The sequence below is a fragment of the Vombatus ursinus genome, unplaced genomic scaffold (assembly GCF_900497805.2).
Source record: "Vombatus ursinus unplaced genomic scaffold, bare-nosed wombat genome assembly UNPS02014811.1, whole genome shotgun sequence".
NCBI classification, from domain to species: Eukaryota; Metazoa; Chordata; class Mammalia; order Diprotodontia; family Vombatidae; genus Vombatus; species Vombatus ursinus.
Genome location: NW_020954589.1, coordinates 12,823,631 through 12,846,370, shown reverse-complemented (window position 1 = coordinate 12,846,370; position 22,740 = coordinate 12,823,631). Strand labels below are relative to the sequence as shown.

The 22,740-nt window shown below is 44.4% G+C and overlaps 1 protein-coding gene across 3 annotated transcripts; it reads right to left on the bottom strand.

The window, feature by feature from the left end:
• Positions 1-2,963: 2,963 nt before the first annotated feature.
• MAPK13 (mitogen-activated protein kinase 13) lies at positions 2,964-21,449 on the bottom strand. 3 transcript variants are annotated; one of them, XM_027876627.1, is made up of 12 exons: positions 21,245-21,449; positions 19,272-19,401; positions 18,719-18,777; positions 12,058-12,166; positions 11,761-11,790; positions 9,106-9,153; positions 8,743-8,857; positions 5,733-5,804; positions 5,493-5,572; positions 4,806-4,884; positions 4,472-4,648; positions 2,964-4,093 (listed from the first exon to the last, which is right to left on the bottom strand). In XM_027876627.1, exons 1-12 carry the CDS (start codon positions 21,361-21,363, stop codon positions 4,011-4,013), a joined length of 1,101 nt encoding a protein of 366 aa, XP_027732428.1. In that variant the 5' UTR covers positions 21,364-21,449; the 3' UTR covers positions 2,964-4,010. The 3 variants fall into 3 exon arrangements, with proteins under 3 accessions (XP_027732428.1, XP_027732430.1, XP_027732429.1); XM_027876629.1 differs by lacking the exon at positions 21,245-21,449 and adding an exon at positions 21,159-21,238; XM_027876628.1 differs by lacking the exons at positions 18,719-18,777; positions 19,272-19,401.
• Between the last annotated feature and the right edge of the window lie 1,291 nt (positions 21,450-22,740).

The following is a 22,740-nucleotide window of genomic DNA, read 5'->3' as shown; positions in this document are numbered from 1 at the left end:
AAGGGATCAGTCTTGTTTTCAAGGGGTATGTTTCATCTGGATTTTATACAAACTGACCCATATTTGTTTTCAAGTCTATTTAGAGCCATTTGGGGGAGGAGGGAGGAGGATTTGCTTTTTTTTGCCCTTTATATTTCCCAGTGTCAGAGGTGGGATTAGAACCCCCTTTACTGGGTGTGGTGGGGCTCCCAGTCCTGCCATCTTTGGACCTACCACGTCACCAGTCATCCTGATCTATATCTGGCCACTGGACCCAGATGGCTCTGGAGGAGAAAGTGAGGCTGGTGACTTTGCACAGCCCTCCCTCCCTCAAATCCAATCCACCTGCGTGTCATGGTATCACCTTCCTGATGTCAAGGTCCTCTTCAAGAATGAAAGACAAACACCACCAACAACCACTCCACAAAGCCCTTCTCTTGGATTTTAAACAAACACAAAGGGAGGCCTAATGAAGAACTTGGTCCTTTCTTCCAATATGGTCCTTTGCCTAGATCAGGAACATTAGTAGTAGGGTTTTAGATGGGGAGAAAGGGGTCAGACTTGCTTCCTGGATTATTTCAATAGCCCCCTAACTGCTCTTTCTGCCTCCGGTATTTCCCCTACTTGTCTATCTTCCTCAGAGGTAGCTAAAGTAAAATTCCTAAAGTCCAAGTCTGACCACAATACTCTCCTACTCAAAAAGTTCCAATGGCTCCTTAGTGCCTTTAGGACAAAATGTAGATTCTTCTGTTTGACCTTTAAAAACAAGGTCTTTAACCTTGGACCCTGACTCTTCAAGCTGATTACATTTTACTTTCTTTTTTCTCTCTCTCTCCATCTGTTAAATTGTCCTACAGATCTACCTGCCATTCCTTGTCTGTAACAATCCATTTCCAGTCTCTGTGACTTTTCACATGCCTGGAACACACTTGATCCTTATCTTTGCCTCTTAGAAACCCTAGTCCTTTTTTTAAAAAAATTAAATAATATTTTATTTTTCCCAATTATGTGTAAAAACAGTTTTTAACAATAAGCAATTTGATATATAGGTTATAGATGTGCAATCATACAAAAACATATTTCCATATTAGTCATGTGGAAAAAAAAATCACAGACCAAAAAAAAAAAAAGTGAAAAAATAATATGATTTGATCTGCATTCAGACTTCACCAGTTCTTTCTCTGGATGTGGACAGCATTTTTCATCAGATGATTCCTTAGGAACTGACTTGGATCGTTGTATTGCTGAGAAGAGCTAAGTCAATCATAGTTGCTGCTGTTACTGTATACAACGTTCTCCTGGTTCTGCTCACTTCACTTTGTATCAATTCATTTAAGTCAGAAAACAGCTCAGCTCAAATGCCACCTCTTGTCTGAACTCTTTATGATGCAGCTATGTGGCACAGTGGATAGAGTGCCTGAACTTGGAGTTAGAAAGACCCTGAGTTCAAATTCTGTTTTAGACACTTGCTAGCTGTGTGATCCTGTGCAAGTCACTCAAATTCTCAGCTTGATTCCTTATCTGTAAAATGGGGAGATAACAACAGCATCTACCTCAATGGGTTGTTGTGTGGATCAAATGAGGTGACATATGTGAAGTGCTTCACAAACCTGAAAGCTATGTTAGCTGTGATTATTTCCTGACCTTTACCAACTTCTATTCTCTCCCCTCCTCCCTCAACCCTTCTTTTTATTAAGTTTGTATGTACATATATGTACATTTTACATTTACTCACAGATACATTGTGTGTAAGGTCCATGAGGACAGAGACAACTTAATTTTTGCCTTGTTACACACACACACACACACACACACAGAGTGTCTGGCAAATAACAGACATTAAATACTTGTTGATTGATCTAGCAAACCAATTCAGATACATGAAAGAAAAGAACCACATCACATCTTTTGAAACAAGTCTTGGGACTGTGATAAGAGCCAGCCACCCTTCCTCTCTGGGTCTCAGTTTCTTCATCTTTAAAACAAAGAGGTTGGACTAGATGTGTCCTAATATCCTGTGCTTCCAAGTCCTGTGTCAAAGACTTACTAAGTGTGAAACATGGGTGCATGTATAAAATAAGGGGGTTGGACTAGTTGCACTCTAAGACCTCCTTCTAGCTCCCGCGTTCTGTGGTTCTAAACTTCTAGGATTCCAGCTCAGTGAATGCTGTTACACCTTTGAGTGGAAGAGGATGAGGGTTTTTGTTGTCAAGTTGTTTCAGTTGCATCCAACTCTTTGTGACTCCATTTGGGGTTTTCTTGACAGAGATACTAGAATGGTTTGCCATATCCTTCTCTAGCCCATTTACAGATGAGGAAACTGAGGCAAACAGGGTTAAGTGACTTGCCCAGGGTCACACAGCTAGTAAGTATCTGAGGCTGGATTTGAACTCGGGCTTGGCACTCTATCCATTGCACCACCCAGCTGCCTAGCGTAAGGGTTAGTGCAGGGGTAGCAAATCTTCGGCCTCAAGGTCACATGTGGCCCTCTAGGTCCTCAAGTGTGGCCCTTTGACTGAATCTAAACTTCACAGAACAAATCCCCTTAATAACAGGATTTGTTCTGTAAAACTTGGATTCAATCAGAAGGCCGCACCAAGGACCTAGAAGGCCACATATGGCCTTGAGACTGCAGGTTCCCCACCCCTGGGTTAGTGTCTATTAGGATCCTCTCTTTGCTAAGAATCCCAGAAGACTATGGCAAAGGGGATCATAACAACCACACCTCCTGAACCTCTGGGACCATTAAGGCTTCAAGGTCTATTGGTAGATTTCCATCTGCTGGATGAGGACACCAAGATGAAAGAAAGCAAGTCATCCCAAGGTCACACCCTGACTTTTAGCCATGGGCTAGAATCTATGGCTGAGTCTATGGCTCTGTCCCTAGGGGCATCCTGACCCACTAGCACTGATGTGAACAAGAAAAAGAAAGACAAGCTGAGTTCTATCCAGAAATAGTCTTGGGTACAAGCAACAACAGAAGCTGTGTAGACCCCAATGCTTTGGGAAGCTTTATTCAGCAATTATGTAGGACTAAGGAAGGAGAGAACTGGGATTCCACAGATCCACCCATCAGTGTAGGATCTCACTGAATCAGGCAGAATGGAAGGAGAGACTGGGCTGTCCTAGAGTCACAATTTTTAAAATCATATTTAAAGAGTATGTGAAGGCTAACAAAACATTTTCCTCACAACAACCCTGTGAGGTAGGGAGTGCCTTAAGTACTACTATCCCAGTTGAACACACAAGGACACTGAGGCTCAGAAAGGATAAATGACCTGCCCATGGTTACATAGTCAGTGTCTGAGACAGGACTTGAACCCAGGTCTCCTGGATCTGTGTCCTGCACTCTTTCTACTATTCCCATTCTGCCTCTCACTTAATAATTGTATTTGCTAATGAAAATTTGTCTCCAACAGTTTAGTTTTGATGCACCAAAACTATCCTTTCTGAGACCAGGGATCCCAAGAGACCAGAAAAAGCTGGAATGATCACCACAAAAGGGTGTGTATTTTGTTCCCCTGACCCTTTGCCATCAGGCGCTGGTAAAAAAAAAAAAATTAAAAACAAAAACCAAAAAAATGTCACCTTCAGTTGCCCGGAGGCACAACACTCTTCTGATAAACCAAGTTCAATATCTCACTCACTGCCACTGCCACTGCCACCTCCTCCCCCAAATAATCTTAATACGTTATCTTCCTGGCCATTGCATTAACTGTGATTTTCTTTGAATCTCTCTTAATTCTGCTGTAGACTCCATCTTGGCTGGGCGACACCTGAGTCACATAACAGTATTGTTTGTGCCCAAATGCAAAGGAAAAGAGCCATAAAGTCAACAGTTCTACACATCAGGGGGGCACTGTCCCCTCCCCAAGAAAACAAGAGCCTGGCTGTCCTCTATTTGGATCCTCGCATCAAAACGCAGATTCCATTTTATTGGGTACTGATAAATATCTGTCCCAGGGGTGTCTCCTGAGGTGGTGTCATCTTGTCCTGCAAGCATTGACTCAACCCAGGATGATCTGGACTGGTCATTGTAGTTTCATGAGACTTCTTCTCTTGGAATCCTTCCGTGCTATAGGGCTGAAACTTGAAACCTCCTTGTAGATGAGATCTGGGAAAAAGGAGACAAGCCATCTGAGTCAGGCAACAAATGAAAGGTCAGGAAGCAATGAATGGGAACCTGGAGGCTGTGGTCAGAGGGGTAGAGAGGTAAACACTTGCTAAACAGGAAGGGGTGAAAGGACAGCCAGTAAAACAAAGCAGGGAGCTGGGTCCCCAGAAAGATAGGTTATGAGGCAAGATTAGGAGGTATAACTCACTGTATAAGGGAAAGGGACAAGGAAGAGACCAGTGGTGAGGTGGGGCAACTCACAGGTTACTGAAAGAAGCTGATTTCAGGGACGGGGAGCTGACCCATAGAAGGGAAGGGTGAGGTGTCAATTATCCCCTGACTTTTCTCCCTTCCCTACCCCCCAAGCCTAGCTCTTACTCTTCCATTCATCTACTGTGAGCTTCTCATGTTCCATGGAATCATCAAATGGCTGCTGGGCTACCGTCTCCTCCTCCAGATCCCGGAATTGGTCAAAGAAGGGATGGGCGAGAGCCTCAGCAGCTGTCAAGCGCTTGTCCACGTCCAACTCAAGCATCTTCTCTAACAGGTCTGCCGCTGCAGAACGGCAGAACCCGTGAGCCCCGCTAGCCAGCGCTCCCCTAAGACTCCACCCCAACAGCCTACCCAGGGCTTCAGAGCAAAAGGAGCTGCCCAGGTCTTTTGGTATCCTTCAAGTGCCAGAGAGGGCTGGAATGTCAACAACAGGTCTCACCCTGGGGGCTAGCACGAGGGAAAAGTTGTGAGAAATCCTGCTTGGGACTCTGAGGCAGGGACTGGATATAGGATTTGGCCTGAAAGAGAGCAAAGCAGAGAGTTTAGTTTTTAGTATCTAAAGGTCTAGAGCTGTGAAGGGCTTTAGAATCAAGGTTTCAGAGATAAGGAAAATGAGGCCCAGATATGATCTGGAGTGATTTGCCCAGGGTCACACAGCCAGTAAGTATTTGAACCACATCTTCCTGATTCCAAGTCCAGCATTCTATGTATGACCTATGACACCAAGCTTCCTCTCTCTCTCTCTCTCTGTCTTCCTGTTTCCCTCTCCCTCCCTCTGTCTCTCTCCCTCCCTCCCTCCCTCTGTCTGTCTGTCTCTCTGTCTCTCTCCCTCCCTCTCTCTGTCTCTCTCCCTCCCTCTCTCTCTCTGTTTCCTAAACATCAAAATATACGGCACAGGGATAAGAAAAGGACCAGGATTGCTGCAGGTAAAACAAAGGACAAAGGACAAAGTTGGAGGAGGGCAGTGGACAGAAGGTCCAAGCAGGCCCAGTTTCACCAGGAGTCTTCATCTTTTGCTTTTTTAAATGCCCACCTCAAAACAAAGACAGCTGACTTTGGCGAGAAGCTTGCTTACCATCCTACCCAGTTTCCTACTTCCTCAAGCAGGCCCTGGCTTGCCCCTTACTGCTTTGTCCTGTAACTTCTGCACAAAGTCTGCTCCAGGAACCCCGGTCACCTTCAGGATCAGGGTCAGTTGGTCCAAGTCTGGCCAGCTGAGTTAAGGCTCATAGTTCCTCCTGAGTAATTTATTGAAGAAATTTCTGGCCCCTTCCCAGCCCTCCCACCCACTACTAAGAGGACTTGGATTCCAAAGTCACGCAGAGTTACTCAGAGTATCCAATCTTCACTGGACAAAAAAGGATACAGTCTTTTCCCTTGAACAGAGTTTTCCCAGTCAGCATCTCTGCCATGATGCAGCCAACAGACCAGATGTCCACTGTGGGTAAGAAGTGGAGAAGGGAACGAGCAAGTGGGAGAAATGAAGGAAAATCATGGAGAATAAAAATGAGTCTGGTCATGAAAACACTAATCAACAAATAAACAAAAATTTACTTCGAGGCTGTAGGATGGCAGAAATGTCCCTGCTCTCAAGGAACTTAAAAGTCCAGCTGGTAAGATAAAACGAAGAAATAAAAAGATGAGCATGAATGAAGTACGATTCACATAGGGCTCTTAAGGCTGCAAAGCACTTTGCTTTCAGTATCTCTAGAGAAGTACAGCAGGTATTATTTTTCCAATTTTATAGATGAGGAAACTGAGTCTCCAAGATGAGAAATTACTTCCTCTTGGTCACACAACTAGTAAAAATCTCTGAGATCAGATGAGAATTTAGATCCCCTTTTTCTAAATCCATCCCTCTCCACCACACTTTGCTGTTTCCCAAGAACCTGCCTTTAAACAAACAGGTTTTGCTGAATTTTTTTTAAGTCTTTGTTAAAAGGGAAGGCTCCCTGTAGAATGGGTCAGGAGGGGCATATTAGTAATTGAATGTGATTGGAGGGCTGGAGGGTGGAGTATGGAACTTTTCCCAATGCCTTCTTTATGGAGGGCAGAAGCTGAATTTTTGGTTCACTCCACTTTGCATCTGCTGTTCTACCAGGTTTCAACTGCCCCCTCCCCCCTCCAGCCCACTTTCCTGCCTTCTTTTGTATGTTGTCATTAGATTGGAAGATCCTTGAGGGGAGGGACTGTCTTTCTTTTTATTAATTGTATCCCCTGCACTTAGCATTGTGCCTGGTACACAGTAGGTGTTTAATAAATATGTATTGGTTTGGCTATCAAAATCAAACAAAAAAACCATAACTTGTATAAGCCAAATGAGGTCTATCCTTCAAAGCCATAGGAAGCCATACCCTTATTCTGATGATGTTACTACAGCTTAAAACACAGTTGGAGCTCTTCTTTGGGAACCTCCTATGATGTGCTCTCATTCATAGGATAGACTATTTAGCCTAGAAGGGACCTTACAGAAAAAAACTGAGGCCCCAAGAGAAGATGTGATACTTTAAGTATCAAACGGCAGCACCTGGTTTCGACACAAAACCCTGTGCCCTTCCCATTAAGACAATATATCAGCCCCAGCAACCCATACCATTACTTTATAGCACCACCTCATTTTAGGCCAGAAACTGTAACACTCAACTTGATTGCTTGCTTTATTTACCAGACTTGGAGCACTAGGATCTGGAGTCACAGAAGACCTGGATTCAAATCTGACCTCAGACATTTACCAGCTGGGCATGTCACTTGACCTCTGCCTGCCTCAGTTTCCTCTGGTGGTAATATAATGAGGACAAGGATAGCACCTACCTTCCAGAGTTGTTGGGAAGATCAAATGAGATAATATTTGTAAAGTATTTAGCACTGTGCCAGTGCTAAGTAGGTACTTAAGAAATACTTCTTTCCTTCCTTCTTCTTTTCTCCCCTTCTTTCCTTCCCTTTCTTCCTTCTTTCCTTCCCTGTTTCCTTCCTTCCTCCTTTCCTTCCTTTCCTTCCTTCCTTCCTCCTTTCCTTCCTTACTTCCTTCCTTTCCTTCCTTCCTTCTCTCCTTCCTTCCTTCCTTCCTTCCTTCCTCTCAATGACCATCAAATGTTTTGAAAAATCAAACCTACCATTACAGGATGAAGATTTGCTACCACTGAGGATTTGGTCTGCATTTCATTGGAGAATGGAAATTCTGGTAAAGAAACTCCCTGTACTAATATGGAAAGGTATCTGTTCTGTAATTGTAGTCTTAGGCAGTTGTCTAGAATAGACAGCAGAGAACACTTGGACTGACTCCCAAGTGCAGCCAGATGCAGCTTAAAATATAAATGGGAAATATTGAACAAAATAAATAAAAACATAATAAAAGAAAGATAACATTATACCTTAAAACTAAGTCAATTTAAGGTCCCACAGAGATTCTTATGTATGGACTAGAGGCCTCCATTTCTATTTGAATTTAACACCACTGGTCCACATCTCTGAGAGGATAAGTGACTTGTCCAGAATGACAGAGCCATTATGTTATAGGTGGGACTTCACCCTAAGTCTTTCTGATTCCAACTATGCTCTGCTGCTTCTCACCACTGAAGATATTCAGAAGACGTCATAAACTTGGCTGTTAGTACAGATAGTCTGTTCCTTTGACAAGACTCTCTGGCCAGAATTCTTTCCCTTTTCACCTCCTCCTCCTGACTTCCTTCAAATTCTACCTAAAACCCCGTCTTCTATTATTCAGTCATGTCTGACTCTTCATGACCCCATTTGGGGTTTTCTTGGCAGAGATACTGGAGTGGCTTACCATTTCCTTCTCCAGCTCATTTTACAAATGAGGAAACTGAGGCAAACAGGGTTAAGTGACTTGCCCAGGGTCACACAGCTTGTAAGTGTCTGAGGTCAGATTTGAACTCAGGAAGATGAGTTTTCCTGACTTCATACCTGGTGCTCTATGCACTATGGCGCCACCTAGCGTCCAACTGTGCCACCTAGCTGTCTCTAAATCCCATCTTCTCAGGAAGCCTTTCTGGATCTCTCTTAATTCTAAGACCTTCTCTCTGGTGATTGTTCCCTATGTAACCTGTATATATCTTGTTAGTACAAAGTTGCTTGTATCTTGTCTTCCCTGTTAGATTGTGACTTTCTTGAGGGCAGGGACTGACTTTTGCCTCTTTTTGTATCCCCGGCACTTAACACAGTATATGGCATGTATTAAGTGCTTAATAAATGCTTATTAACTGACTGGCTATAGGAGAGGAAGATTCCTGGGGGTTAATAATAATAATAGCAAAATGAAGGCTTGATAAAACTCATATGCTAACCCTAGAGAAATGAAATATGCTCTATCCATCTCCCCCACTCCCCAGCCCTACCATGGCAGTGGTCTGACTGACCTGTCTGATTATAGTGCATCCAGCTGAGAATCACTTCTGGGGCCCGGTACCAACGAGTCACCACATAGCCCGTCATCTCAGCATCTGCATGCCTGGCCAACCCAAAATCTAGAATCTACAGGTCAGCAGAAAAAGGAAGAGAGATTCATTGTTGAGGAGGGGCATGACAAACACCTTCTAGAGAGAAGCTCTCATAATTCTGTCCTCCCATTCCTCTCTCTCCACCCCCCCTACTCAGCTGGAGTCATTACTTCTGGTTCGGTTTGGTAGCTGTCCCCAAATTCAACTGTCTTTTTTTTTTTTTGCTAGGCAATGGGGTTAAGTGATTTGCCCAGGGTCACAGCCCAGTCCTTTTAAGCCCACCTTAAGTTCACAGTCTTCATTCACAGCCAGGTTTCCTGGTTTCAAGTCCTACATTGGATAAGAATAGAATATCAAGCCTAAGGTTAAGCTTACTTTTTGAGGGAAAAAAATAATTGATTTATTTTGCTTTCCTATCACCTTTACTTCCCAATTCCTCCCTCCCCCTTTTCCCATCCAGAGAGCTAGCTGTCATAACAATGAAAGAGTAAAAAAACAACAAAAAATCCCCCCAAACTCAAAAGTCAACAAAACTAACATATCAACCAAATCTGACAGTATGAACAGCATTTCACCAGCAGCTAGGTGGCACAGTGGATAGAACATCAGGTCTGGAGTCAGGAAGACTCATCTTCCTAAGTTCAAATCTGGCCGCAGACACTTATTAGCTGTGTGACCCTGGGCAAGTCACTTAATCCTGTTTGCCTCAGTTCCTCATCTATAAAACGAGCTGGAGAAGGAAATGGCAAACTGCTCCAGTATCTTTGTCTGGTCATGAAGAGTCAGATACAACTGAAAAATGACTGAAAAGCAACAACAGCATTTCATACTTACAGCCTCCCACCTCCACAAAGAAAGGTACCATCTTACACTTTCTCTAAGAGTCAAGAACTCATTTGTTTGAACAACACCAAGTGGTCAAACCTAGGTTTCCCACTAGGCAATTCTTCATCTTTTAGAGTTTCTTGGGTTTCTGCTACGTTCCCGTGGGAGGGACTTCAGAAGACATGCAGCCTAGGTATGAATCTTCTCTACCTATCCCTGGCCACTGAGATCACACAACTGAAGTCCCAATAATGAAAAATCTTAAAGGCTTTTTCAACTTCTGGTAGGTCCAAGGCCTGTGGGCTGAGAATTAAGACCTGGGTACCATTCTACAAGCATCCTGAAAACAAAATCAGCTCTCAAAGTGCTTCCATTGCCTCTTAGACTTCATGCCAAGATCTACCAAGGGGGCCAACTTGAGTGGTGTTCAAAGAAGACTTCTCACCTGGATAACTACCTGTTCAACCCAAGAGAATATTTTTTCCCCTTCATTTCACATCCTTACCCACTGACTGTCAGAATGAGTCAGATGATATACAGATGTTCAGGGAATTTGTAAACGAGTTTTTATTTACCTAAAGAGAATTTTAGGTTCCAATCCTGGACTCTATTACTTACTGACTGTTAGACTGGGAACAAGTCACTTACACCTCTGAGCCTTAGTTTCTTCAACTTTAAAATGTGGGGGTTGGCCTAGATGATTCCTAGGGTAACTTCTAGCTCTTAAAAAGTCTATTCTAAGAATCTACAAAGTATAGTATAGTAGCTGTTTGTTTTAGTAACACTAGACTCTTAGGCCATTGACCAATGCCATAAATCAGATGTAATAATAATAATAGCTAGCATTTATATAGCACTTTAAGGTTTGTAAAGAGCTTTCTCATTTGATCCTTACAACAACTCTGTGAGGTAAGTGCTGTTATTATCTCAACTTTACCAATGAGGAAATTAAATCTGAGAGCAGGTGACTTGCTTGGGATTCTACAACTAATAAGTGTCTGAGGCAAGACTCAAACTTAAATCTTCAGACAGGTAAGCCTTTGCTTTCTGTTGTTGCCCAGAACTAAGGTCGTCAAGCTACTTTCCAGACATGCCAGTTACACGCTAGCCCTCTACCTCATCCCCAACCTGCTGGAACTCAGACTCTGCCCCTGGGACCCTAGGCTCTGAGAGGTGAGCTTTGGAGCTACCTGGCCAGAACCAGGTTACCACACCACGTCCTGGCCATCTCTAAACCATGCCTTTGCTTGTATATTCCCCCACTTTTTAATGTTATTTTCTCCCATTAGAATGTAAGCTCTTTGAGAGTAGAGACTGTCTTGCTTATAGTTGTACCCCCAGAACTTAGCATAGTGCTTGGCGTATTACAAATGCTTTTTTCATTCATTTCTGACTTCAAGTTCAGCACACTATCTACTATGTCACCTAGATGCCTTCATATTAGTCATGAAACTGCAGAGTCATCAATCTAGGGAAGGAAAGGAAGATTTATCAAGTACCTACCACGTGCCAGGCACTGTCTTAAGGCCTTTAATATTTCATCTGATCCTCACAACCCTGGGATGTAGTTACTATTATTGTCCTCATTTTATAGTTAAGGAAACTGAGGCTGACTGAGGTTAAGTTGTGTGAGGATCACACAACTAGTATCTAAGGCTGGATTTGAACTCAGTTCTTGACTACAGGCCCAGCCCTTTCCCACTGCACCATCTAGCTGCCTCTAAGGCAGTTGAAGAAGGGCCCTCATCGATCATCTAGTCCAATGCCCTTATTTTATAGTTGAGGAAACTGAGGCCCACTGGGCTTAGATGATTTGTCCAGGGACACATAGCTAGAAAGTAGCAAAGGTGGGATTTGAATCTAGGCCCTCGGACTCCAGAGTCAGTGTTCTTTCCAGGATGCCATGGTTCCAAACCTAGGAAGTTTCAGTCCCAGCCACAGAGTAATTGATTCTTTTCCATTCCTGTTACAGGGTTTTAGGCAACCCCACACTCCCAGGCTTTTTGGAGATATTTCTCTTCTTTCTCCTTCTCTATCCAATGCTAGAGGAACACCAGAGATAGCCAAGAGACCTTGGGAGATAGGAAAGAGAACACCAATGGTGGAACTCACCCTGTGGATGACTCCAGCAGAATGGATATACTAGAATGAGAAAAAGAGAAAGGTGAATTAATTTATTGTATCCTGTCTATCCACTCTGACACTTTCCTAGAACAGGGAGCGGTTTGGTCCTTTTTGCTATACGGCATCATAGCCGTATAATAGTTGGGTAGGGCTGACACCAACCTGGGATCACCCCCAAGCACACTGCACATTGCTACTCCCCCGACCCAACCCATGGACTACCAGAAAACAGATATCTTGAGCCCTATGCCTTCTCTACCTCCTTCCAAGTTGGCCCCCATTCACCTTGAGCCCTTTCAGCATCTGATAGACAAGGTATTGGATCTTATCCTCAGTGAATTCTGTGCCCATAATCTTCTGGAGATCCGTCTGCATGAATGGCATCACCAGATAGCTGAAAAACAAAGGCACTTGAATGAATCCAGGTGTAGCACCAGCCTCCGCCCTGTGCCAGGTAGGAAACAGAATGGGGACTAAGAATTGGTCGACCCTCTGTCAGGCAAGCATCAATGCATGTGCATGAGAGCCCATCATCTCTCCTCTGAAACAACTGGAGATGCAACGTCAGGACCCCTTCCTCTCAACCTAACTGCTATGCCACCCAGCCCCCCCCCTCAAGATTAGCAGAGCTCAGTGTTAACAGATGGGATTTTTTTTAATGGGGCAAAACCAAATAGGGACTGGATTTTTCCATGTTTCCCTACCACCACCACCAAATGCCCCCCTCTCTCTACCTCTTCCTGAGGTGAGAGACTATGGAGGTGGAACATATACTGCCAGACCCCACTGATATATTAGACAACTTTGCTTTCCTTCTCTTTCTTTGTAAAACTTTTTTTTTTAAACAAGGGTATACTTCCTAAGAAATGGAAGTGGAATGTTTTTGGAAATTGGGGGCAGTTTCAGAAACTAAACTGAGCAAGGTAAAAAGTGGGCAAGGTAAAAAGAAGTGGGCAAGCATGACCCAGAACAGAAATATTATTCCAGCAAGCAACCTGATCACCTGCCTGCTGGGTCAGATTCCTTCTGAGTTTATAACAATCAGAGCTGAGCTACTGCCCCACAATGGTGGAAGAACTTGGCCTTTGACCATCACAGGACTTGGGTTCAAATCTCAGATCTGCCACTCTACTTCCTGTGGGATCTTGGGCCAGTCAATTCCCCTCTGAGAGTCTACATATTCACAGCTGGCCTAGTAGCATCCAATCCCATCACTGGTTGCCACTTGGGATGAAAGAAGCAAAGGAAAACTGAAGCTTGATAATGTCATGGCTATAAAGATGTATCTCTAGTTTAACTCTCTTGCAGGCTTGCTCCAGGGCCAGGTTTATGTATGGGTCTCAACCCAGCCTCAGCCTCAGTCAGATGGCTCTAATTGACTAATTGATTTTCAAGTTCCAGAACTAGTGCATGTACTCTTCAATTCAGGCACACTAGCCTCCTTGCTGCTCCTCAAACAAGACATTTAAACTCTGGGCATTTTCTCTGGCTGTCTCCCATGCCTGGAATGCTCTCCCTCCTCATTTTGCCTCTTTACCTCCCTGGCTTCCTTTTAGCTTCAGCTAAAATCTCACCTTCTACAGGAAGCCTTTCCCAATCCCCCTTAATTCTAGCATCTTCCCTACGAGACTACCTCCAATTTAATCTGCATATTGCCTGTTTGTATATAGTTGTTTGCAGGTTGTCTTCTCTATTTGATGGTGGGTTCCTTGAGGGATAGGCCTATCCTTGGCCTTTCTTTATATCCCACTGTGCCATCCTGACTCCTGTGCTAACCCTGTGCTAACTATGTTTCTCATTCTTCTTAATGAACACATGAAAAACTTTGGGCTACTGAGCTGTTGGCTTACTGGTGCCAAGCCAGTTTTCTGCTGAAAACTTAGGAAAGTTGTTTTGATCTAGCAATACCACCACTAGGTCTGTATCCCAAAGAGATCATAAAAAAGGGGGAAAGGACCCACATCTACAAAAATATTTATAGCAACTCTTTTTGAGGTGGCAAAGAATTGGAAATTGAGGGGATGCCCATCAGTTGGGGACTAGATAAACAAGCTGTGGTATATGATTGTGATGGAATACTACTGTGCTATAAGAAATGATGAGCAGGCAGACTTCAGAAAAACCTGGAAAGACTTGTATGGACTGATGCCGAGTGAAGTGAGCCGAACCAGGAGAACGTTGTACACAGTAACAGCCACGTTGTGTGATGACTAACTTTGATAGACTTAGCCCTTCTCCAATGATCCAAGACAATTCCAAAAGACTCATGATGAAAAATGCTATCCACATACAGAGAAAACTATGGAGTCTGAATGCAGATTGAAGTATACTATTTTCACTTTTTTTGTTTTTTTTTCTTTCTCATGGTTCTCCTCTTTTGTTCTGAATCTTCTTTCACAACATGACTAATGTGGAAATATGTTTAACATGATTGCACATATATAAGCTATATCAAATTGCTTGCCATCTTGGGGAAGGGGGAAGAGAGGAAGAGACAAAAATTTGGAACTCAAAATCTTATAAAAAATGAATGCTGAAAACTATTTTTACATGTAATTGAAAAAAATAAAATACTATTTTTTAAAAAGGGGAAAAAAGCCTTAGGGAATTTAGATAAGAGAATTTTTAAAGCCTCCCCATCCACTGGAAACTCTTTGGAAAGGCACAGTGCCTGACACACAGTAAATGTTTAATGACTCTCCCCAGAACTCAGAATGACTCTGGGGGGCAGACTTCTGTAACTGGGTTGTTGGGCCTCTGCCAATTATCTTGTTTCATGACACTGTTTTCCTTATCTTCCACATACTGAACAAAACTATGTATCAGGTAAAACTGTAAGTGTTTCCTTCTCATTTTGTGCAAAATGTCACCACGCCCTCTTCCCCTTCTCTCCACTCCGCTGAGCCACAGACGGAAGGTCTGGTCTTAAAGAGAGGAAATATGACACAGGTGCTCCGGGAAGGGGGAGGAGGCAAGAAGTGGTCAAGCCCTTTTCAACTCTATTACTAGGAATCAGTTAAAAAAACAGAGTAGGTGAGAGTGCTGAGGGCAGCAAATACAACAGCTTCTTTCTCAGAGCTGGTTTCAGGAAACAGTAACCTTTGTAGGCATATTGACAGTAAGACTCTGTGGATCATTGCCAACAACCTTCCAAATGTCTGGAAACTGCAGGGTACGGGCATGGTTACACAGGGACCACATCTGAACCGAGAACTTGTTAACACAGAGCCCACCTTTCTATGGTTTCCAATGGATGAGAACACTTTTGAAAGTCTGTCTTACCCAAGTTCTCTGAGCTTTAAGCAGGGGACTGACTTAGCAGCAGTGAAGCCAGCAACCCGAGATATTCGTGTATACAGGCAGAGGAATGCAGAAACACAGCACAGGGTTTGCCAAAGGAGGCAGGGTAGCACAGTGATGAGAAACCTGGCTGGACAGCAGCCCTTTGGGGGTGAGCCCACATTTAGGAGGTAGAAGGAAGGAGTGGAATCAGAGGAGGACACTACTGGGAAGAACAAGCAGGGAGAGAATTAGGCCAGGGGAGTGTCAAAGCAACCTAGGAAGAGAGAATTCCCCAAACTGGTAAAAAATCACAACAGCTAGGATTAATACAGGCTTTAAGATTTGCAAAGCACTTTAAACATCTCATTTGGCCCTCACAACAAACCCTGTAGGATTATTGCTATTACTATCCCCACTTTATAGATTAAAAAAAAAAAAACAACCACAATACAGACAGAGGCTGAGTGACTTGCCCAGGGTTACTGTAAGTAAGAGATTGAGGGAGAATTGGATCAGGTCTTCCTGACTCCAAGCTCAACACTTTATATGGTGTGTTCACACACTCTCTCTCTCTCTGTCTCTCTCTCTTTCACACACACACACACACACACTCACACACACCCATCCACACCCATCTCCCAGCCTGCCTATGGATAACAATCCAAAATGCTACAGACAGGTCACAGGGATTGAGGACTGAGAAGAAGCCACTCTATTTGGCACACTGCAAGCCCTTGACCTGAGAGTTGGTTTGGTAGAGTAACGTGGGGAGGGAGGGCAGAGTTAAGGAGGGAGTCTGGTGAGAAAATGGAAGAATCAAATATAGATTACTCAGATGAGAAGTTGAGTGGTGAAGAGAAAACCCTGTCTATCCAAATTCTACTCATCTTTCAAGACTCAGTTCAAATTCCTTCTCCTTAAAGCCTCCTAACCCATAGAAGCCTAGTTCTCTATTTCTTTCTGAATGCCTGTACTACTTATTATATGTACCATTCATATGGCAATTAATCCTATGCTGCCCTGTGACATTTCTTGCCCTGAACTGTTAAATATCTCATATTGCTACCAATGCTGCACATGTTTCTGGAGAAAGGGAGGGAGGGAGCAAGAAAGAGAAGGGGAGAGGGGAAGGCACAGAAAGGGAGAAGAGGGAAAGAGGAAAGGAGAGAGGGAGAGACCAGGAAACACTGGCTGAGGAATCAGGAGACTGTGGTACTAGTCCTGGCTTGGCCCCCCTACTACCTGTGAAAAAAACTTTCCCCTATTCCCTGTGCCTTTCCTCTGAGAGTACCCCCAGTTACTCTGTATTTACCCTAGATGTACATAGTTGTTTGTCTGTTGTCTCCTCCATTAGACGGCGAGCTCTTTGAGAGCAAGGATTGACCTTGCCTTCCTTTATACCCCCTAGAACATAGCACAGTGCTTGGCACATAGTTAGCACTTAATAAACGCTGTCTGACATGTTGACTTTCCCTCACTGCGCCTCAGTCTTCCTATCTGTAAACCAAGGGGGTTGGACTCAATGGTCTCTAAGGCAGTTTGCAGCTCTCACACACTGTAATCTGTTCTATAATCTGCTTTCCTTACTGATGTTTGTCACCTCAGCAATTTGGTGAAGCCACCAAATGACAAGTAGATAGACATCTGAGCTAACATCAAAAATGCTGGAGAAGATGATTTTTAAAAAATCCAAAAACCATGTGTGCCCTAGTAAGTATTCTGAATTCTATATGTGGTTGGGTTACCAGGCTAAGCCCGGGTAGCCACAGCTACCAATATCTCTTTTAATCCCTCCCCAGTCCTTCTCTTCTCAGTCCTGCCACTGCCTCTCTTGAAAGATATCCTCTTTACTTTCTTTGTCCTGAGTTGGCACATTGCTCCATCGGGCTCCACTGGGCTGGGCTGCCAGAAATTTTTGCTCCTTGTATGCACTTATCATTTTCTGAACTGAGCCTCAGCCACCTCAATCTCTAAAATAGTAATAATAATAGTAGTAAGTACTTACCTCCAAAGGTGGTTGTGAAGATCAAATGAGCACTTTGCAAACCTTATGGAGTGCTATGTAAATGATAGTTATTATCCAGGTGAGACAGAAGGAAGGATTTTCTAATAATGAGGGTTAGTAGATATTGTGATGGATTATCAAGGGAGATACAGTAGTAGATTATAACTCCTTAAGGGAAGGAAATTTTTAAAAAATTTGCCTTTATATCCCCAGTGCCTAGTACAATTTCTGGCATCTGGTAAGTACTTAAATGTTTTTATTGAATGACTTGGGATAGTCCTACTTTAGGGTAGGAAAATAAACTAATTGAGGTTTCAAAATTTCTTTCAGCACTACAATGCTATGGAACAGGTCTGGGTGATAATATTAAAATAAATTTCTATTTGATTCTATATGTCCCAAGAACATTCATTCTTTCATTCATTCATTCACTTGACAAATACTAACTGGGCACCTACCGTAGGCAAGGCACTATGTGAAACACTATAGGGGATCTGATGATGAATGGTTCCTTCCCTCATGCAGCTTACAATCTAACAAGCAGACAAATAAGTGATAATACAAGAAAGAATGTGAAAGTATTGTAAGACAGATAGAAAGTGTTATCTGTGCTCATTCACAGGAGGTAGAGATCACGTCTACTGGGGAGAACAGGAAAGATTTTTCCACTAAAAAACTGACTATGGTATATGCTACCAAATATAAAGAGATGGTCTATATTGTATCAGTTTGGCATTAATAGGTATGCTATGTGGAAAACATATTAGGCTTGTTTTACATGGCCTCAAAGAGCTGAACCAGGAGCATGGGGTGAACTCGCAAAGAGGCTATAAATTTAGGTTTGATGTCATGAAAAACTTCCTAACAATTAGAACTACCCAAAAGTGGAATGGACTGCTTTGACAAGCAGCTAGGTGGCTCCTCACTGGACACCTTCCAGTGAAGGCTGAATGATGGATTATTATAACTTAGAGGTATGCTTAATCAAGCTGAGGTTGGACAAGAAAGTGTCTCTTCCAACTTTGAGCATACAATGTATATTCTAGTCATACATTCTCCCGTATTTATATGCATCTTCCTGTTAGATCCAGGATCTGTTCCAGGGTGGTAGGAACCATGTCTTATTCACCATTGTATACCTTATAATATTTCATACAGTGCCTTACCTATACTAGGTGTTCAATAAGTATTTGATGAATGAATTAATGAAAGAAGATTCAGCTGTGCTCCTATCTTTTTTTGGGGGGGGAGGCAATTGGGGTTAAGTGACTTGCCCAGGGTCACACAGCCAGTAAGTGTCTGAGTCTGGATTTAAACTGAGGTCCTCCTGACTCCAGGGCTGGTGCTCTATCCACTGTACCACCTAGCTGCCCCATACCCCTATCGTATTGTAACCCCTTTTAGATTGTAAGCCCTTGGAAATCAAGGACTGTGTCATATTTTTGTCTTCCCCAGTACCTAGCACAGTAACCTCCTACATGCAGTGTACTATGCCAAACAGTGGGGAGGTACATATTTAATAACTCTCCATGGGCCAAATGGGCAGCACCAAGGCACATGTCAAGACAGGATGCTCACCTCCAGCCCAAGATCATTAGTTCAGCTGCATGTGAAATGATACTCACAAATACTCCAAGACTCCACCCACCCCAGACTCACAAATCATGGAAGTTGTGCAGGGACGTAGCAGAAGTAAAGACGTCCAACAGTCCGATAACCTGGGGAAGGAGTCAACAGGTCAGAGGGGGCCTTTCCCTGCCTCCACGTCTGGTCAGCAGCTGTACAGTCAGATCCAGGGTCTGCCGCAAGCACAGCTCATCTCAAACCACCTTCCCCCTTCTTCCTTACACTGCACCTTGGGGCCAAGTCAGAGTTGTGAGTTTTTATTCCTATTGCCCCATCCTCACAGCTGGTCAAGGATGAGGCCAGGTAGAAGAAAAGAGTACTGCAGTCAGCGTCCAGTTTCCTCTTTCCATTGCTTCATATGGTTTGGTTTTAGTTCTGGCTCTGCCATTGACTTATTAGGGGAGCTCAAGCAAATCACGTCATCTCCTGGGGCTTCAGTTACCTCTTCTCTAAAATGAGGGGACTGGATAAGTGACCCCTGAGGTCCCTCACCTGGGCCCCAAAGTTCTTTGTGTTAGGCACGTCAGCAGCTGCTTCCTGATCCCCACCCTTCCAAGTCCCCTTTAGATACTTCCTACATACGTACGTTCTCATGCTGCATGTGTTTCAATAGCATCAGCTCCCGATAGGCCCTCTTGGCAAAGATCTCTGACTGGAAAGGTCGGCTCAGTTTCTTAATCGCCACCTTCTCTCCTGACTTTTTTTCAATGGCTGAGCTATAGGAACCAGAGGAGATAGGGCTGGTTGGAAGGTAGCACTTCAGGGAGTCCTGGCTATTTGCAACAGACTCTACACAAACACACACACACACACACACACACACACACACACACACTCATTTAATTTCTGATGATTTCTTTTTTTCTTTTTTTTTTTGGCTGGGCAATGGGGTTAACTGACTTGACTGGGGTCACACAGTTAGTGTCAATTGTCTGAGGTCATATTTGAACTCAGGTCCTCCTGAACATGATTTCTTTACACACATACAAACACAGACACACAGACACACACACACACACACCCCTTCAATTTCTGATGACTCTTTCAGTCTGGCTCCTCCTAATCCTGTTTTGGGGGGGGAGTGGCAGAACAAATTGGGGGAACCAGCCTCCACCTGCCTGCCTACTTGTCTCTCCCCCTTGCAAGGTAAATCTGGAAAGACCAGCATGGGAAGAAAAGATTAGTACATTACAAACACGGGCCAAGACAGGCAGGGACTAGGGGAAAAAAACTCAATCCAACTACCAATGAAAGTCAGGGACAAAGACACCTAAGTGTGTTGAGTTAGCCTCCATCAGACAGGCAAAGAACCATAAAGCAGGCACTTGTACAGATCTCTCAGTGAGGTAAACCTCCATTTCTCCATCTGTAAAATAACTGCCCTACTGACCTCAAAGGGTTGTTGTGAGGCTCAAATAAGATAATTGTATTCGAAAGAGCTCTGTAAGCAAAAATCAGCATAAATATCAGTAGCAGCAGGATGCAGTACGCCAACATTCCATCTGTCATCAGAAAACCTGGGTTTGATTCCCAGCTCTGCTGTGTGATACATACAGTAAGTACTAAGAGCACTGGCTTGGAATCAGAGGACCTGGGTTCAAATCCTGCCTCTGACACATACTATGCAGGTGACTTAGGCCAAGTAATTGAACCTCCGGGGGCCTCCTGTTTCCTTAGCTAAAGATAAGGGGGTTAACCTAGACAACATCCATAAGGTCCCTTCCAGCTCTATTTCTCTGATCTATGATACAATCCTAGCCCTCCTACTTTGTACCCTGTGACCTTGGAGAAATGACTTCTTTTTTCCTTTGTAAAATGAGGAGATTGCACTAGGTGACTTCTAAGGATTCTCTAAGCTGAAATGTAAGCCGGTTGCTCACACTGAGACAACCAGTCCAGGCTTTCAGCACTCTCCATGAATCTGTCTGCCCCAGTTCAGCCCTCTATTCATGTCTATAGCAACAAGGCACACATTCAGTATTTTACAGGACAGACCAATATCAAATATTTGGTCTCATTCACAGATTAGGGGGAAAATCTTTTGTCAGACTATACATTGTGGGTTTTGGTTTGGAAATTATTACAACCATAAATTTTCCATTCTTTCCTACTCTGTTCTTTAACCCTATTGTTCCCTTTCCCACCCAACTCTCCAGATAAGGAGGCCAGGGACCTGATCAGGCTTACCAGTCTGGAATGACCCCATAGCAGAACCAATCTTGGGTCTAGAGAGGATGGGAAAGCTTTAGGTCAAGGTTAGGCAAGAAGCTCTTCTGCTTGGGATGCCCACCTGCCCGAGGGCACCCTGTCAGAGACTCTGGAGGAGTCGGAGGGAGGAAAGGGGCCTCCTACTCTAAACCTTGCCCTCAAGGGGCATAGAGACAGTAATCCCAACACCCATCACAAAAAGTAAAGTTCCAGATCGGCTGGAAGAGATAGGGGGAACACCTGCCCGGGTCTCTACCGTCCATACTTGCTCAAATCAATCAGCGGAGCCCTCACTCCTCAGCCTAGGCCAACCTGGATCTAAGGCCTCGGGGGATGGGAACGGGGTCTCACCACACTGCGCCGTAGGCCCCGCTGCCCACGTGGGTCAGGGTCACGTAGGTCTTGGGCAGCTCCCAGGCAGTCTTGTTCACTTCTTGCTTGTAAAAGCCCCTTTTCCGGATGAAGCTCATCACGAGCTCGGTGTCTGGGCCCCCAGACAGCCCAGACAGCCAGTGCAGGGCTGACAGCGCGCAATGGATCGCGTGGATGGCGCGCTGTGCCCTGTGCGCCCTACGCCCAAGGGGCGCGGCTCTAGGAGGCCACTTCGCAGCAGTGTTTCCCTGCCCGCCCCCGTACTCACGGGGCCAGGTGTCAAGTTTCAACTGCTTACCTTCCTGGCTCGCCCAGGTGCAGAAGGTAGTGGCGGTGGCAGTGGCTGGACCCCGCCCAAGGCCTGGGGCACCGCCGGGCGCCGCCTCCTCCTTCTTTTCCTTGTCTTCTCCCCTCAGCCAGCTGGGCCTACCCCTGCCCCTGCCCCTGCCAGCCCTGGGAGGTGAGACCCCACTACTGCCATTGGAGGATGAGAGTGGGGAGATGGTGTGAGGGTCACCTTCTCCATTATTCCTTTCTCCTTCCTTAGAGAGTATCTAAGAAAAACCTCTCACTTTACAGATAGTGAAACAGGCTCAAAGAGGAGAGGAACTTCCCAAGGTCACACAAGCATCAGTTACTCTCCCCTCCCCTAGTGCGATCATCTTCCCAAGGCACCATCTCAAAAATTAGCTGTTAAGATGGAAGACATGGAGACCTTGTGTGGTTGGCTGCACAGGGGAAGGAAGCAAAAACAAAAAGAGACAAACAAACAAACAAAAACCCTTTAGATAAGAGAGAAAGAGTCCTGGGACCCCAGGGAGGGCAGGTTCCAAAGAGGGAAGTGAGATGTGCTTTTGCAGGAGGAAAGGTCATAGCGGATTGTGAGTCTGGAAACCGTGTAAGGGGATGATAGATGAAGAAAATGTAGTTTAGCCTGGAAAAAAAGACAGTGGTGGGGAGGAGGTGGCATGGAACTGGGGAAGAAGAGAGGAGGGATATGGTCCCTGTTTTCAAATATTTCAAAAGACTGTCATTGGGAAGAGGGAGCAGAGTCATTCTGTGTGGCTTCAGAGGGCAGAACCCTGAGCAATGAGTAGAAGTTAGAGGAGATGATTCAGTGTAAGAAAGAGCTTCCTGACAATTAGAGGTGCCCAGTGCAATGGAATGGGATGCCTGAATTAGGAAATGTTCAACCAAGGCTGAATGACCTGCTCTTTAGGGATGTTTTCCAGAGTTGGGGGGAGGGGGCAAGGTTGGGGTAGATTGCAGGTCATTGGATCATAGATTTAGAACTGGAAAGGACCTTACAGGCCATGAAGTCCAAATAGCACACATTTTACAGATGAGAAAACTGAATTCTAGAGAAGTTATGACTTTCTAGGGTCATATACCTAGGAAGTGCCTAAGTCAGGATTGAATCCAGCTCTTTCTGACTCTAAATCTATTGTCTAGTGAGGGCTGTTATGCCAAGCTGC

Bases quoted from the DNA above. Each gene is read 5' to 3' on its own strand.
- MAPK13 (XM_027876627.1), bottom strand. From the start codon at position 21,363: ATGAGCTTCATCCGGAAAAGGGGCTTTTACAAGCAAGAAGTGAACAAG. The intron at 12,167-18,718 runs GTGAGTCTGGGG...TTTGTTTTTCAG, and splicing joins CTGCACAACTTCCATGATTT to CTATCTGGTGATGCCATTCA. The intron at 11,791-12,057 runs GTGAATGGGGGC...TTCTCATTCTAG, and splicing joins AGATGCTGAAAGGGCTCAAG to TATATCCATTCTGCTGGAGT.